Source organism: Myxocyprinus asiaticus, chromosome 25 (genome assembly GCF_019703515.2).
Source record: "Myxocyprinus asiaticus isolate MX2 ecotype Aquarium Trade chromosome 25, UBuf_Myxa_2, whole genome shotgun sequence".
NCBI lineage: Eukaryota > Metazoa > Chordata > Actinopteri > Cypriniformes > Catostomidae > Myxocyprinus > Myxocyprinus asiaticus.
Window position 1 is genome coordinate 12119989 of NC_059368.1, and position 14214 is coordinate 12134202.

Consider the following 14214-nt stretch of genomic DNA (forward strand, 5'->3'; position numbering starts at 1 on the left):
TTCCTTTAAGTGATCTTTGGAGGTACAAAAGGTTTGATCACCATTCACTTGCATTGTATAGACCTAGAGAGCTGAGATATTCTTCTAAAAATCTTTGTTTGTGTTCTGCTGAAGAAAGTCGTATACATCTGGGATGGCATGAGGGTGAGAAAATTCATTTTTGGGTGAACTATACCTTTAATGTTACTGTGAGAAATTTCGCTATTCAATATGATTCGTCTCTGCCCAGATACAGAAACAATGTCAGAAAAGGGCACTCCAAGTAAGTTTAGTTCATGCAATGGTACAGCAATGATTATCTTGTTCATGATATAAAGGATTACACGTTGCTGCAATTACAAAGGTTTTACCTCCTAGAAGTTTAAGTCTTAACATAAAAAAAGGATTACTTGTCAAAATAGATTTTTACCAAGGACGGCAGAAATACATGCCATTTGTAATCAGAATTTCAAAAAGTATGGCCAGAAGTTGGAATGCCTTTTCCAACCACTAATACAGCAATTAATGACCTCCAGCAATAAAATCACTGTCGGTTTGAATGGGGCATGAACATGGCAGAATAAAACTTGTACAATAGGAAAAATCTGTTTACAGATGGAATATTTCTTAAAGTACAAACGAATAATAAGCAAGGATGGATGTAAATACCGGGCTGGGCCTGTCACTGGATTTAGGCGAGCAAGGTGTCGCAGGGCTTGTACAGACGGTGTTGGCTGCAGCAGCTGCACAGGGCACGTTCTCTCTGCTTCCTTTCTTTTCTGACTTCACCTTGACAGTCTGGAGGCTGAGGGAGGCTGGAGGCGGCAGATCCTCCAGGTCCTTTTCATCTGTATCCAGCAGGAAACGCAGCAGCTGGTGATCCTGTGGCTCCTTCCCCAGCGCCCGTGCTATGGCGCCGGGACTGGCCGGAGGCTCCTTCTTGACCTCAGGATCCTTGGCCGCGTCTGCGGGGCTGCTGTCCTGGAGCAGGCGATGCAGAATTTTGTGTCGCTCAGTCAGGCTGCTATGAGAGGCCGGGCACTGGGCCACAGGCATAGGACGGAGCTGGGAGGAGTCGTGTTTGGCTGTGCCCGTGCTGAGGTTGGCGTCCAAGAGCTGGTTGAGTTTGAGGTTGCCTACCGCAGCATTCTTAGACTCGTCAGCTGATACTTCAGGTGGTTTGGCTGGAGGCTGACGTGCCGGAGAGCTGCTGGGAGTTGAAGTCTGTCGAGGGGGCAATGGAGAGGGGAGCGAGAAACTGACACCATCACCACTGGACTGCTGCCTGGTTAGACCGCCAGCGGGCGAGTGGATGCCGGGCACCGAGGGGGAAAAGGGGTGGCCGGGCATGCGAGGGCTGCTGGCCAGGCCCGGGCTGCCCCGTGGAGGTCGGGGGGACATGAATGAGGTAGGGGTGGCTGTGAGAGGGCTGCCTAGTGGCGAGGGGCTGCTGACCTGCTGGGAGGGCACAACGCGGCTCGGCGTCAGGTAGCCAGGTGGAGTGGGTGTGAGGGGTCCAGGAGTGGCACAAGTGCCGTTGCTGTTGTTGAGATGTAGGCTGAAGTCACTGGAGGGCTGCAGGGCGGGAGAGCGAGCAGGTGGGGCAGCAGGAGACGGAAGGCTGGGGGTAGTGTTTTCCTGAGAGCTAGCAGTGTTGTGTTCCCTAAAACAAATATATAAACTGTTAGAGACCAAAGACCCAAAAGTGTCAGAGAATCAATACAGTATCATTCAAAAGTCATTATTGTGTGTCAGTCTTAATAAAAGAAAAAAAATGGCATGGATGCATGTTCAGAAACCCTAAAATGTATTTGGACACTTAACCCACATATAAAAACTATGTTATTGCATTAATGATTAAATATCAAATCAAGTGGCATTATTTTAAAATAACAGCCAAACTCACCTTTCAAGCAAACGTTTCACACATATTTTGAAATTATAAAACAATAGATATAATGTTAAAAATAATATAAAAAGTAGTGGAACATCCAGAGATAATGTGATAAACTCCACCGGTGGTCACTCTGCTACTCTTAACACCTATGGGAGCTTGGTATGAACTGTCTTCTTACATCCACTAAAGAATAACTTTGAGACTGGTTGGTTTAAAAGTAATTGCAAAAAGGGCACAGAAAAGTAAAGTAAGTGTTGAGTAAAAGTCTAGTCTCCTTTGTTTGCAGATGTCACCTCTTTTGGTATATTTTTATCTAATGCAAGACAGTGGCTTAAAGGGATAGTTCACCCAAAAAAGAAAATTCTCTCATGATTTATTCACCCTCATGCCATCTCAGATGTGTATGACTTTGAGATATTGTTCTAAAAATCTTCGTTTGTGTTGAGCAGAATATAGAAAGTCATACATATCTAGGATGGCATGAGGGTGAGTAAATCATGAGAGAATTTTCATTTTTGGGTGAACTATCCTTCAAGTGTATGAATACTTTTTGGGGCCACTGTATGAACTTATATGGTGAGAGGAGAGGTACCTGTCTATAGTGTGAATGCCCATGATGAAGGGCTGTACATCTGGGTTTGGGGGGCAGCAGAATTTGCAGCGCGTCTGCGCACTGAGGGGCGTCCCATCACTGAGTGTGAAATGGTACAGAGGACTGATGGCCGTGCCGTGGGTCATCACTGTCAACATACAAACACACACAGAGAGATCTGTGTTTATCAATCTGGTTTATCAAATTTGCAAGGATCAAACTAAAACTAGTAAATCTCTGCAACAAGGTTATTAAAGTCCCCATGGAAAATGTGAGTTTTGTGGATGTTAATCCATTTATATTAGCTTTGAAGCTATCTACAAGCAAGTGTATTCCTAAACGTCATCAAAATTAACATTTATCAGATATGCCATTGAAAATGGTGTTCTCTTCCAGAAAAATAGATTACAATATTGATGACTCATTTTGTACTACACCTACTCTACTGGATACAAAAAAAAAATGAAGAACCCGGACAAAACTTCCGATTTCAATAGGAAATATATCAACATATTAGAAGTAGACTGATATCCGGGAGGCGGAAGAACCTCTGATGTCCGCCAGGGGGCGGAGGAGCGGCAGAGGACCGGGTGGGTGACGTGCCTGCGGGAACCGAAGAAGAGCGTCTTCTTTTCTCTCTCCCTCTCTCTCTCTCTCTCTCTCTCTCCCCTCTCCCTCCCCTCATCCTACCCAGGTTCCCAGGAGGCGGGGAAGACCAGCCGGTGACGGAATGGCCAAAGGGGCAACTCCTCCCCTCCAGAAAGGGAGAGAGGGGAGTAAGTCAGACCGGAGGTTTCCCTGGCCTGAATCGGGCGGTGGGGTTATGTGACGAGGAGGAGGGTGTGGCCAGGCCAAGAGGATGCACGCCCGGAGCTGAGTTGCCCAATCAGCGGGAGAGAGATAGAGGAGGAGCCGGGAACATCAGAGAGAGAGAGAGAGAGAGAGACGCACGTGGCCGCTGTGTGTGTGTGTGTGTGTGTCAATTTGTTGTTATATTTCAGTTCAGCGTTTGTGTTTGATTAAAGTCTAGTTAATTGTTAATCCGGTTCCCGCTTCCTCCTTTCCCGAACCTTGTTACATACAGTTAGAATGGTTTGGTTCAACAGCAGCCTCTAGAGGTGAAATAAAAACAATCACTGGCACATGGTTGGGATTTGCTGACTGTGTCTAAATCTTTCATCGTTGACAACATTCATCCATATTTTTATCTTCACTTAAATTTATATTTTATTATTTTGATTAGACAATCAAGTGTTCTAAATTTAAGCCAGGGCATGCAAAGAAAAATGTGAGTATATAGGAGCGTGCTCCCTCAGCACATTCATCATGTCTCCAGCTTCCTTTTTTGTGAATAATAATAAAATCGGTGGGGCGCGTGGTGAGTTGTGTGTGGATATCGCAGTGGATGGCACAAAGCCTCCACACGCACTACATCTCCGTGGTAACGTGCTCAACAAGCCACGTGATAAGATGCACGGGTTGATGGTCTCAGACATGGAGGCAGCTGAGATTCATCCTCCGCCACCCAGATTGAGGCGAGTCACTACGCCATCATGAGGACTTAGAGCACATTGGGAATTGGACATTCCAAATTGGGAGAAAAAAAAAAAAAAAGAATGTGAAATGTCAGAATAATAGTAGAGAGAATTATTTATTTCAGCTTTTATTTTATTATTTCTTTCATCACATTCCCAGTAGGTCAGAAGTTTACATACACTTTGTTAGTATTTAGTAACACTGCCTTAAAATTATTTAACTTGGGTCAAACATTTTGGGTAGCCTTCCACAAGCTTCTCACAATAAGTTGCTGGAATTTTGGCCCATTCCTCTAGACAGAACTGGTGTAACTGTGTCAGGTTTGTAGGCCTCCTTGCTAGCACATGCTTTTCAGTTCTGCCCACAAATTTTCTATCAGATTGAGGTCAGGACTTTGTGATGGCTACTCCAATACCTTGAATCCAGCATCTTCCTCCAGCATCTTCACAAAGTCCTTTGCTGCTGTTCTGGGATTGATTTGCACTATTCGCACCAAACTATGTTCATCTCTAGAAGACAGAATGCATCCACTTCCTGAGCGGTATGATGGCTGCCTGGACCCATGGTGTTTATACTTGCGTACTATTGTTTGTACAGATGAACGTGGTACCTTCAGGCGTTTGGAAATTGCTCCCAAGGATGAACCAGTCTTGTGGAGGTCCACAGTTTTTTTTCTGAGGTTTTGGCCGATTCATTTTGATTTTCCCATGATGTCAAGCAAAGAGGCACTGAGTTTGAAGGTAGGCCTTAAAATACATCAACAGGTACACCTCCAATTCAGTACACCTCCTATCAGAAAATAATTGGCTAACTGTCTAAAGGCTTGACATCATTTTCTAGAATTTTCCAAGCTAAGGCACAGTTAACTTAGTGTATGTAAACTTCTGACCCACTGGAATTGTGATAGTCAATTAAAAGTGAAACAATCTGTCTGTAAACAATTGTTGGAAAAATTACTTGCGTCATGCACAAAGTAGATGTCCTAAATGACTTGCCAAAACTATAGTTTGCAAATATTAAATCTGTGGAGTGGTTAAAAAATTAGTTTTAATGACTTCAGCCTAAGTGTATGTAAACTTCTGACTTCAACTGTGTATATCTATATCTATCTATTTATCTATCTATCTATCTATCTATCTATCTATATATATATATATATATATATATATATATATATATATATATATATATATATACACACACACACACACTCTACCGGTCAAAAGTTTTGAAACACTCATTCTGTATTATAATTTTTTTCACATTTTAGAATAATAGTTTAGTCATCAAAACTATGGAACAACATAAATGGAACTATGGGAATTATGTTGTGACTAAACAAAATCCAAAATAAATCAAAACTGTGTTATATTTTAGCATCTTCAAAGTAGTCACCATTTGCCTAGATTTTGCAGACATGTACTCTTGACATTTTCTCAACCAACTTCTTGAGGTATCAACCTGGGATGCTTTTTAAACAGTATTGAAGGAGTTCCCATCTATATTGGGCACTTATTGGCTGCTTTTCTTTATTATTTGGTCCAAGTCATCAATTTCAAAAATATATATATTTTTTTAAATAAAATTTTAGTTTTATAATGAAATAAATTAATATGGTGGCACAATTATATTTTTGTCTACAAAACTAATTTCAAACATTTAAGCATACGCCTTCAGATCAAAAGATTTTTAAGATCATGTGAAACATTTCAGTCAAGTGTTTCAAAACTTTTGACCGGTAGAGAGTGTGTATATGTGGGATATATATATATATATCCCACATATACAGCTCTTAAACAAACAAATTAAGAGACCACTGCAAAATTATCAGTTTCTCTGGATTTACTATTTATAGGTATGTCTTTGAGTAAAATGAACATTTTTGTTTTATTCTATAAAGTACTGACAACATTTCTCTCAAATTCCAAATAATAATATTGTCCTTTAGAGCATTTATTTGCAGCTCGGCTTTGTTTGATGGCTTGTGGCAAAACATCTTCCTCTTGATCACATTCCAGAGATTTTCAATGGGTTCAGGTCTGGAGATCGGGCTGGCCATGACAGGGTTTTGATCCAGTGGTTCTCCATCCACACCTTGATTGACCTGGCTGTGTGGCATGGAGCATTGTCCTGCTGGAAAGATTCACAAAGATTCGTCTTTTTGTGAAGGACACATGAATCAAGCCACGTACAAGGTTATCCTGGAAGAAAACTTGCTTCCTTCTGCTCTGACAATGTGAGGATTGGTTTTTCCAGCAGGACAATGCTCCATGCCACACAGCCAAGTCAATCAAGGTGTGGATGGAGGACCAGCTGATCAAGACCCTGTCATGGCCAGCCCAATCTCCAGACCTGAACCCCATTGAAAACCTCTGGAATGTGATCAAGAAGAAGATGGATGGCCACAAGCCAGCAAACAAAGCCAGCTGCTAGAATTTTTGCATAAAGTCAACCAACAGCAATGTGCAAGACTGGTAGAGAGCATGCCAAGATGCATGAAAGCTGTGATTGAAAATCAGGGTTATTCCACCAAATATTGATTTCTGAACTCTTCCTAAGTTAAAACATTAGTATTGTGTTGTTTAAAAATAGATTATTATTATTTTTTTTAATTAAAACATCCTGAAACTTCACGCAGTAGGAGAAAGGTGTCTCGATTTGTTCCTGGGATGTACTCAGCCTTACAGGCTCCAATTAGGGTAGGGGCAGGGTAAGGGCATCTGCTGCCTGCCAGGAAAAACCCCAGGCACCTTTGTACAAATGGCAAAATTTCACAAATGTTTTTCCCCACTTTCTGTGGTTAAAATTGGCATATAAACATTATTAGGAGGTTCACACTCGATCCAACTGCACATCCTAGCACAGAAACTGATTGTGTGGAGCAGTGCATGCTTTTTCATTACGCGAGATGCATGTCCTGGGCACAATAAACACAGGAGTGGATTTACTGTACAGAGAATGGAGACTTCACTCGCAAGTACTAAATCAGGCACGCCAGAGATCTGGGCAAGCTGCTTTATCTCTTCACATTGCCCGAAAACGCTCACACACTTTCATTTGAACCACTGTCAAAAGCGAAACTGCTTGAGAGAGACCTATTGTGTGCGCGATAGAGACTGAAGGACCTGACTATTCAACAAGCTGCAGACAGGTACTGTATACTTGCAGAGACTGAATGGCAGCAAGAGAAAATAATAGTTTTGAGATTTTTAATCAGCATTCAACATGTTTTATATCTATATGTATAGTGTCTAATGCACTGGCAATGCACTTAAGTTTCTCTTGCCAATAAAGTTTAATATGAATTGAATCTGCCCATTTGATACTACTCTCACTGGAAAATGGCAGAAGATTTTGCCCAAATTGTAATTACAACATGACCACTGATTTTATAGCATGTATACATATCCCAATTTTGAATGCCAAATTTTGAATGCACCCCAAGTCCTCGTGGTAGTATAGTGACTCGCCTCAATCCGGGTGGCAGAGGACAAACTTCAGTTGCCTCCACGTCTGAGACCGTCAATCTGCGCATCTTATCGTTCCCTCGGAGACGTAGCGCGTGTAGAGGCCCGCGCTATTCTCCGCAGCATCCAAGTACAACTCACCAAACGCCCAACCGAGAGCGAGAACCACACATTATAGCGACCATGAGGAGGTTACCCCATGTGACTCTACCCTCCCTAGCAACCGGGCCAATTTGGTTGCTTAGGAGACCTGGCTAGAGTCACTCAGCAGACCGTGGATTCGAACTCGCAACTCCAGGGGTGGTAGTCAGCGTCAATACTCACTGAGCAACCCAGGACCCCTCTTGCAAGTTCTTTGAGACAAGATATATGCAAGTTAATATACATTTATGATGATTTTTTAATGTTTGTTGTAAAACTGTGCGATTAATTAGTTTTCATTGCAACAGAGCCAAGTCTCCATTTCCAAATAAGATTCCCCTGTGTTTCAGGCTTGTTTATGGTTAAAAATGCCATGTAATGTGCTAAAAAGAATTCTGGTTATTATTGGGAATTTCGTTAAACAATAAGCTGTATCTGAGATTTTGGACTCTTGTAGCCTCTGTGTCTGTGCCCATAGTAAGGAAAGACTAAAATGTTTTTTGTTTTTTTAATCTATTTTAAAATCTATTGGCCGATTAATCGGTTATCAGCCTTTTCCACCACTTTAGTTATCGGTATCAGCAAAATCCACTATCAATCGACCTCTACAACACATGACAGAATACTGTGCTCACCAAGCGAATTAATGGAGTTCCAAAGCAACAAATCAAAACGAGAGTGTAAATCATAAAGCAAATAATAATAAAAAATAAAAAAACCATTCCAAGATCCTCTCTAGGGTAAAGAAAAGCAAGGTCTGGCCATTAATGGTCATTAAGTACTATTCATAATAAAGTCTGGAATGGAGGTCCCCATGCTCACCCTCATGAAGCAGCTTCTTGGCATGGGAGGGCTCGTTGCCCTGAGGCTGGAAGAACGCGTAGATGCACTTCCTGACCAGGTCCTCCCAGCCTGGTCGGCCTGTGGCCCTCAGAGCACCCGTCTCAATAGAGATGATTTTCCCTGCACACATACACACACCCCCCCCCCACAATATAAGATCATTAGCTTCTTTCAACAACACTAACGATTGGAGAAGAGGAAGCTTTTCAAATACCAGATATGACAACAAAACTTTTGCATTTTCTTGTGCAAGAATAGAAAAAGGACATATTTTCAATCTGCATTCAGACTGTTATTCTTCCCCAGCTGACTCTTTCTGCCAGTTCTTGATAAGAGGCAACTGTAAGGCCTTTGTAATAAACTCTGTTGTGTTCTTCGCATGATTGGAGCACCATGTAAGCTCAAAAATCTCAGATCCATTAGTTAGTAAGCAGTAAAACCTGTTCTGTCATCAGTGAAAGCAGCGATTTCAGCAACATAGGCTTAGTTTAAGTAAATTTCAGCAATAGTTTTAAGAATTGGAGTTTAGTTTTTATTTTTTGGTCATAAGCAGCTTTTAGTATTTTTAATTACAGTTATGGAATTTTATTTTTTGAGTAAACAACAACATTGTCAGTGTTTAGATGCACATATTACATAAACAAGACTTTTGAGGAAAGAAGTCGTGCCTGTATTTAACCAGGAATCGCAATTACAGACTAAAGCATTTACATGACATTTTAAAAAGAGGAATTATTGTTTTAGTCTGACTTAAATAAGGAAACAAAGTTTATCACTATCAACAAAGTTTTTAAATCAATGTACTTCGTCTTAGTTTATGACGGTGTACTTATAATGAAAGACTACCTGTAGGGTCCTGCTTGGTGATGAAGGACTCCGTACTGACAGGGATCGGTGGTGGACGGGGCATTCGGCATGCTATACAGATCAAACAGCTCTGCAGGTCTGTGGACAAAAGAAATGACAATGTGATTTTGGAAAAAATCCTGACAATTAAATACACAGAATTCAGCAGATTTCCCCCAAAACCAGCACAAATAATGAAGAAAAAAACAAAAACAAACAAAAAAATTCTACAGATTGCATCTGGGCCTATTCCTGACCCATCAGAGTAAAGGAGCCTTGTGTGCATAAAAACTCATGATTGATGCAATCAGCTTGTAGTTGTGTCAATGAACGAGTGCATGCATACTGTGTATGTGTATGTGCTAAGCACAACAAAAAAATATCTGATTTCATATTTAAACATCAGCGAGTTAATGACAGTTTCATCAGAATTCCTGCGCTAAGCTAAATATTTAGGTGGGTATGAATTTATGTGTGAGTGTGTGTGTGGTCTCACCCTCGCCCTCCTCCTGCACTGCTCTGGGCTGAGAGACCGTGAAGCACTGCATGAGCTCGTACTGTTGCCGGGCCTCCTGATTCTCTGAGTCAACCTCGTCTGGAGGCCTTTTCAGTAACCTGCAGTTAAACGTGTGGCTGTTCCTCCGGCCTTGCTCCTGAGGCCATGGCACACCGTTCACTGGAAACGCACACAAATGAGCAAGGTAAGGTAGGCAAGAGATAAAGACCACCTGAGTGTCACTGCATGCTAAATTAATAGAGGCTGACCTTGAGCCAAATATTAAGCAGCATCATAAACAAAGAGCAATTAGCTGACTATGTCACATCTGTTTCTACCTGTTTTTACAATTTAAAAGAATAGTTCACCCAAAAATTCTCTCATCATTTACTCACCCTCATGCCATCCCAGATGTGTATGACTTTCTTTCTTCAGCAGAACACAATTAAGATTTTTGGAAGAATATCTCAGCTCTGTAGGTTCATACAATGCAAGTGAATGGTGACCAGAAATTTGAAGTTCCAAAAAGCACATAAATTCAGCATAAAATGAATCCATATGACTCCAGTAGTTTTTTCCATGTCTTATGAACAGACCAAATTAATAACCCCTTTTTTTACAATAAATCTTGGTATCACCAGTCTTTGGTGATCATGATTTCAAGCTTGATTACACTTCCTAGCTCCTACTAGTGCTCTGTGCATCAAGCTTAAAATCATGATCTTGCCTAGAGACTGCAAAGGCAATTTGTACAATGAAAAAGGAGTTACATTTTGGTCTGTTCTCACCCAAAACCAATTATATTGCTTCAGAAGACATGGATTAAACCACTGAAGTCATATGGATTACTTCTATGCTGCCTTTATGTGCTTTTAGGAGCTTAAACGTTTTGGTCACTATTAACATGCATTGTATTATAGACTTACAGATCTGAGATATTCTTCAACAAATCTTTGTTTCTGTTCTAAAGTAAGAAAGTCATAAAAATCTGGGATGGCATGAGGGTCAGTAAACGGTGAGATCATTTTAATTTTTGGGTGAAATATTCTGTCATTATTTACTCAACCTCATGTTTTTTTTCAAACCTTTATGACTTTCTTTCTTACGTGGAAGACAAGATGGGAATTTTCAAAATATCCTGTCCACTCTTTTTTTATATAATAAAAGTGAATGAGGACTGGAGCTCTCAAGCTCCGAAATGACAAAAACACAGTAAAAGTCCATACCACTTTTGTGATCCTGACCACAAAATCTTGACATAATTTTTCTTTTGAATCAGATTTTATCAATGAAATGGTTGATCCAGTTCACAAAACCGGTCTTAATGATTCGTTCTTGAATCAGACTGAGCCAGTTCTCAGGTTCTGATTCACTCAATAATCTGGTGGTTAACAGCCCACTAGATGGGAAGCTCGTCAAGTAATCACAATTAAAATTTTGGTCTGTTTTTCATACAAAGTTGTCAAATGAATTCAGAAGACAAATCGCAACACTTTTATGATACATTTATAATTCTATTGTGCTTTTTTGTCATTTGAGTCCCAGTCGTCATTCCTTTCCATTTTATGGAATAGAATGGCCAGGGTATTCTTCAAAAATCATTTGGAACAACATGAGGATGAGTAAAGGACAGAATTTTCATTTCAACTATCCCTTTAAAATGCACAAAAAGTTTCAGTGTGACTATATGCATAGTATGGTCTAAGAGATTCTAAAACTCTTTATCTATGTGCTCTCACTGTGACCTTCATCACTGAGATACTCACCAAGGCTTTTTGGTAGCAGGTTACGCACAAACTCGTTGTGATCTCCCACGTGAAGGATGCTGTAGATGCTGGAGGTCATCAGCTCTTCCTGGGTGTAACCCAGATAACTGGTGACATTCTTAGACACAAACACAACACGCCCCTCGCGGTTCACAACGAAAAAGAAGCCATCCAGGGCCTTGAGGAATAGGCAGGGAAGAGCAAGGGAAGGAAGATAAGACAGAAGATAAAAGACAAGAAGTGAAGCGTATACCTTTGAAAAAAATGGACGCCCAAAGACCACACCCACAATCCCATCCATGGGTACTGGGCTGGGCTGACAATGTCATATGAGGCCAGAATACAAATTCAGGTGTACAGCATGAGATCATACAACCTCAATTTCAGAATTTTTCAATGTATAAACGGCCCAAAAAGTCTGACGTACCTCCAAGAGGAGTGGCCCAAGGGCCTCCTTCTCCACCATGCCCTGACTGCTGGACGATATGTCACTCTTCTGCGCCTCATCAACTGGAGACATCAGAGCTGCTTTCTCTGTGAACACACAAAGAAGATCACTTTCAAATCCCAAGCCACCAGACATTTCAATATGTCTGCATGAATCTGAGGCTGGATTTAAGTGCACTTGCTATTTGTTGCACTGTAAAAAAAAATACAAAAAACACACACATACAAGAAACGTGCATTCTCACAGTTGTCCTCCTTCCATCTTCTGGATTGGGTGGATGAAAACTACTCAATGGAAGCATCTCCAAGACTAATGTGAGCAAAGTGGTACTTCTGGATGGAGGCCAATGGCAAAAGTGCAACGAGCACTCTTTAGAAAAGCTTGACACAGAAGAGTCACAATTTGGTCACTCCCGTCCCAGTTAGACTCAAAGAGCTGATATAATGTGTCAATAATTTTTCTGCAGCCAAACTACTGATCCTTCCTTCTCCTCTTTAGATCAAAGATTCTGAAGGACCATATGAGAACACGGCTCAGTCCAGCAGCTGAAGACAAGAGAGGATGAGTTTGTTTGTTTTGGGTTGGATTCTAAGTGAAGACTTCTTGAAGGAAAGGCTACATTTAGATCAGAGCTTTTGTGTTTTGCATGTGCTGTATTTACATACATAATAGCAATGTAGCTCTCACTGAGGAACTTTTGCAGAGCACACAACTTCACAATGAAATAAATCTGGTTTGTTGCGTTCGGAACTTTGAAACATATGAGTTTAAAATGAGGCCAGTCTGGCTGGAGGGGACAGGAACTGTGGATTGCTGGATGCTACAGAGCACATTCTACGCAAGTACACAAACACTGACGCAAAAGCTTAGATCAAAAGCAATGCATTGCTAGGGCGCTGTCCCGCTGTACATCCTGAAAATGTGTTCTTGCATTACTGTGGTGGTAATGAAGCTCAGTACTCAAGGCCATTAAGTCGGATGTGTTGTCCAGGCAGCTTGCAATAAACATGTCAACAGTTTACCTAACTTGCTCAGCTAGATTCTCTTCCAACTGCTGCTCAGTAGTTGACCTTAAGAGAAAAACGACCACAGAAGACCGATCACGCAAATGCCCAGTATATCGCCCCCTGTTGCAATGCGAACTGAATTGCAATCTGACACATTTCAAAATGAACGATGCATGAAATAGGCTAGAGATTGGGTAGTAGGGTTGGGAACTGACAACAGATTCACCATTTTTCTAAAAATACTGGAACCGTATGATTTATGACTTTTAGTTTCGCCAACAGTACTAGAACGTGCAAGTTTCCACCAATGCGGTCGGAACACCGCACTAAAATACTCTGGCAATGTTTCCTACAGCGAAATTTAGTGGCGGCAACACTGCCCGGCTACTGAATCTACAGTGTTAAACACAAAGTGTTGAATGTTTATCATCGATAAATGTAATGAAGCCCACCTGCCCACATCGCTTGAAAACCTTTTTATTAAAGGGTCAAAATTAACTCTAACTAAATCACACGAATTTGCTCTGAATAAAATACCCAAATACTTAATGCCCTGTTTGGGCCACTGAAAGGCGTCCGGCTGAAAAGCTGTTACCGGGCAGTACGCTTTCAGAGCCAAAGCTTCGGATTTAGACCAATTAACTCTGTATCCCAAGAACTTAGAAAAGGAAATAATAATTCTGTGGAGGCAAGACATAGATCTAGTAGGGTCAGAGACGAATAATAAAATATCATCTGTGCAAAGCAAAAGCTTATGCGCCACACCTCCCACCATCACCCCTGAAAAATCATCCTCCATTCTTATCGCGGCTGCTATTGGTTCCAGGGCAAGACAGAACAATAATGGGGAAAGATTTTTAAGAATCAGACTGATCCGGGCTTGCGTCATATTTGGCAGAAGCTTTCCATTCTTTAATGATTCCGTATAAACTTCTAGCAGAAGTGGAGCCAATTCTGTAGCATAAGTTCTAAAAAACTCAGCAGCAAAGCCATCTGGCCCCGGAGCATTGCCTGTAGGCAAGGCCTTAATTACCTCGCCAAGCTCCTCCAAGGTTATCTCAGAATCAAGAGAATTTTTTTTGCTCATTCTTCAGTTTATGAAGCTCTAATGGTTCCAAAAAGTTTCAAATATCTTCATCAATAGACAAAGATGTGGAACTACAGAGATCAAGATATAATTCTTTAAAAGCATTATT

The 14214-nt window shown here is 41.2% G+C and overlaps 1 protein-coding gene across 9 annotated transcripts in view; it reads right to left on the reverse strand.

The window, feature by feature from the left end:
* Positions 1-14214, reverse strand: part of LOC127415705 (nuclear receptor coactivator 1-like) — an 84762-nt gene that overhangs the window by 16277 nt on the left and 54271 nt on the right. For all 9 annotated transcript variants that reach the window (XM_051654526.1, XM_051654532.1, XM_051654530.1 and 6 more), the window contains 7 exons: positions 11991-12097; positions 11564-11741; positions 9798-9977; positions 9302-9400; positions 8435-8575; positions 2469-2616; positions 649-1642 (listed from right to left, as the gene is read on the reverse strand). In XM_051654526.1, the coding sequence (XP_051510486.1) occupies positions 649-1642; positions 2469-2616; positions 8435-8575; positions 9302-9400; positions 9798-9977; positions 11564-11741; positions 11991-12097 (1847 nt within the window). The remainder of the gene's footprint in view (positions 1-648; positions 1643-2468; positions 2617-8434; positions 8576-9301; positions 9401-9797; positions 9978-11563; positions 11742-11990; positions 12098-14214) is intronic.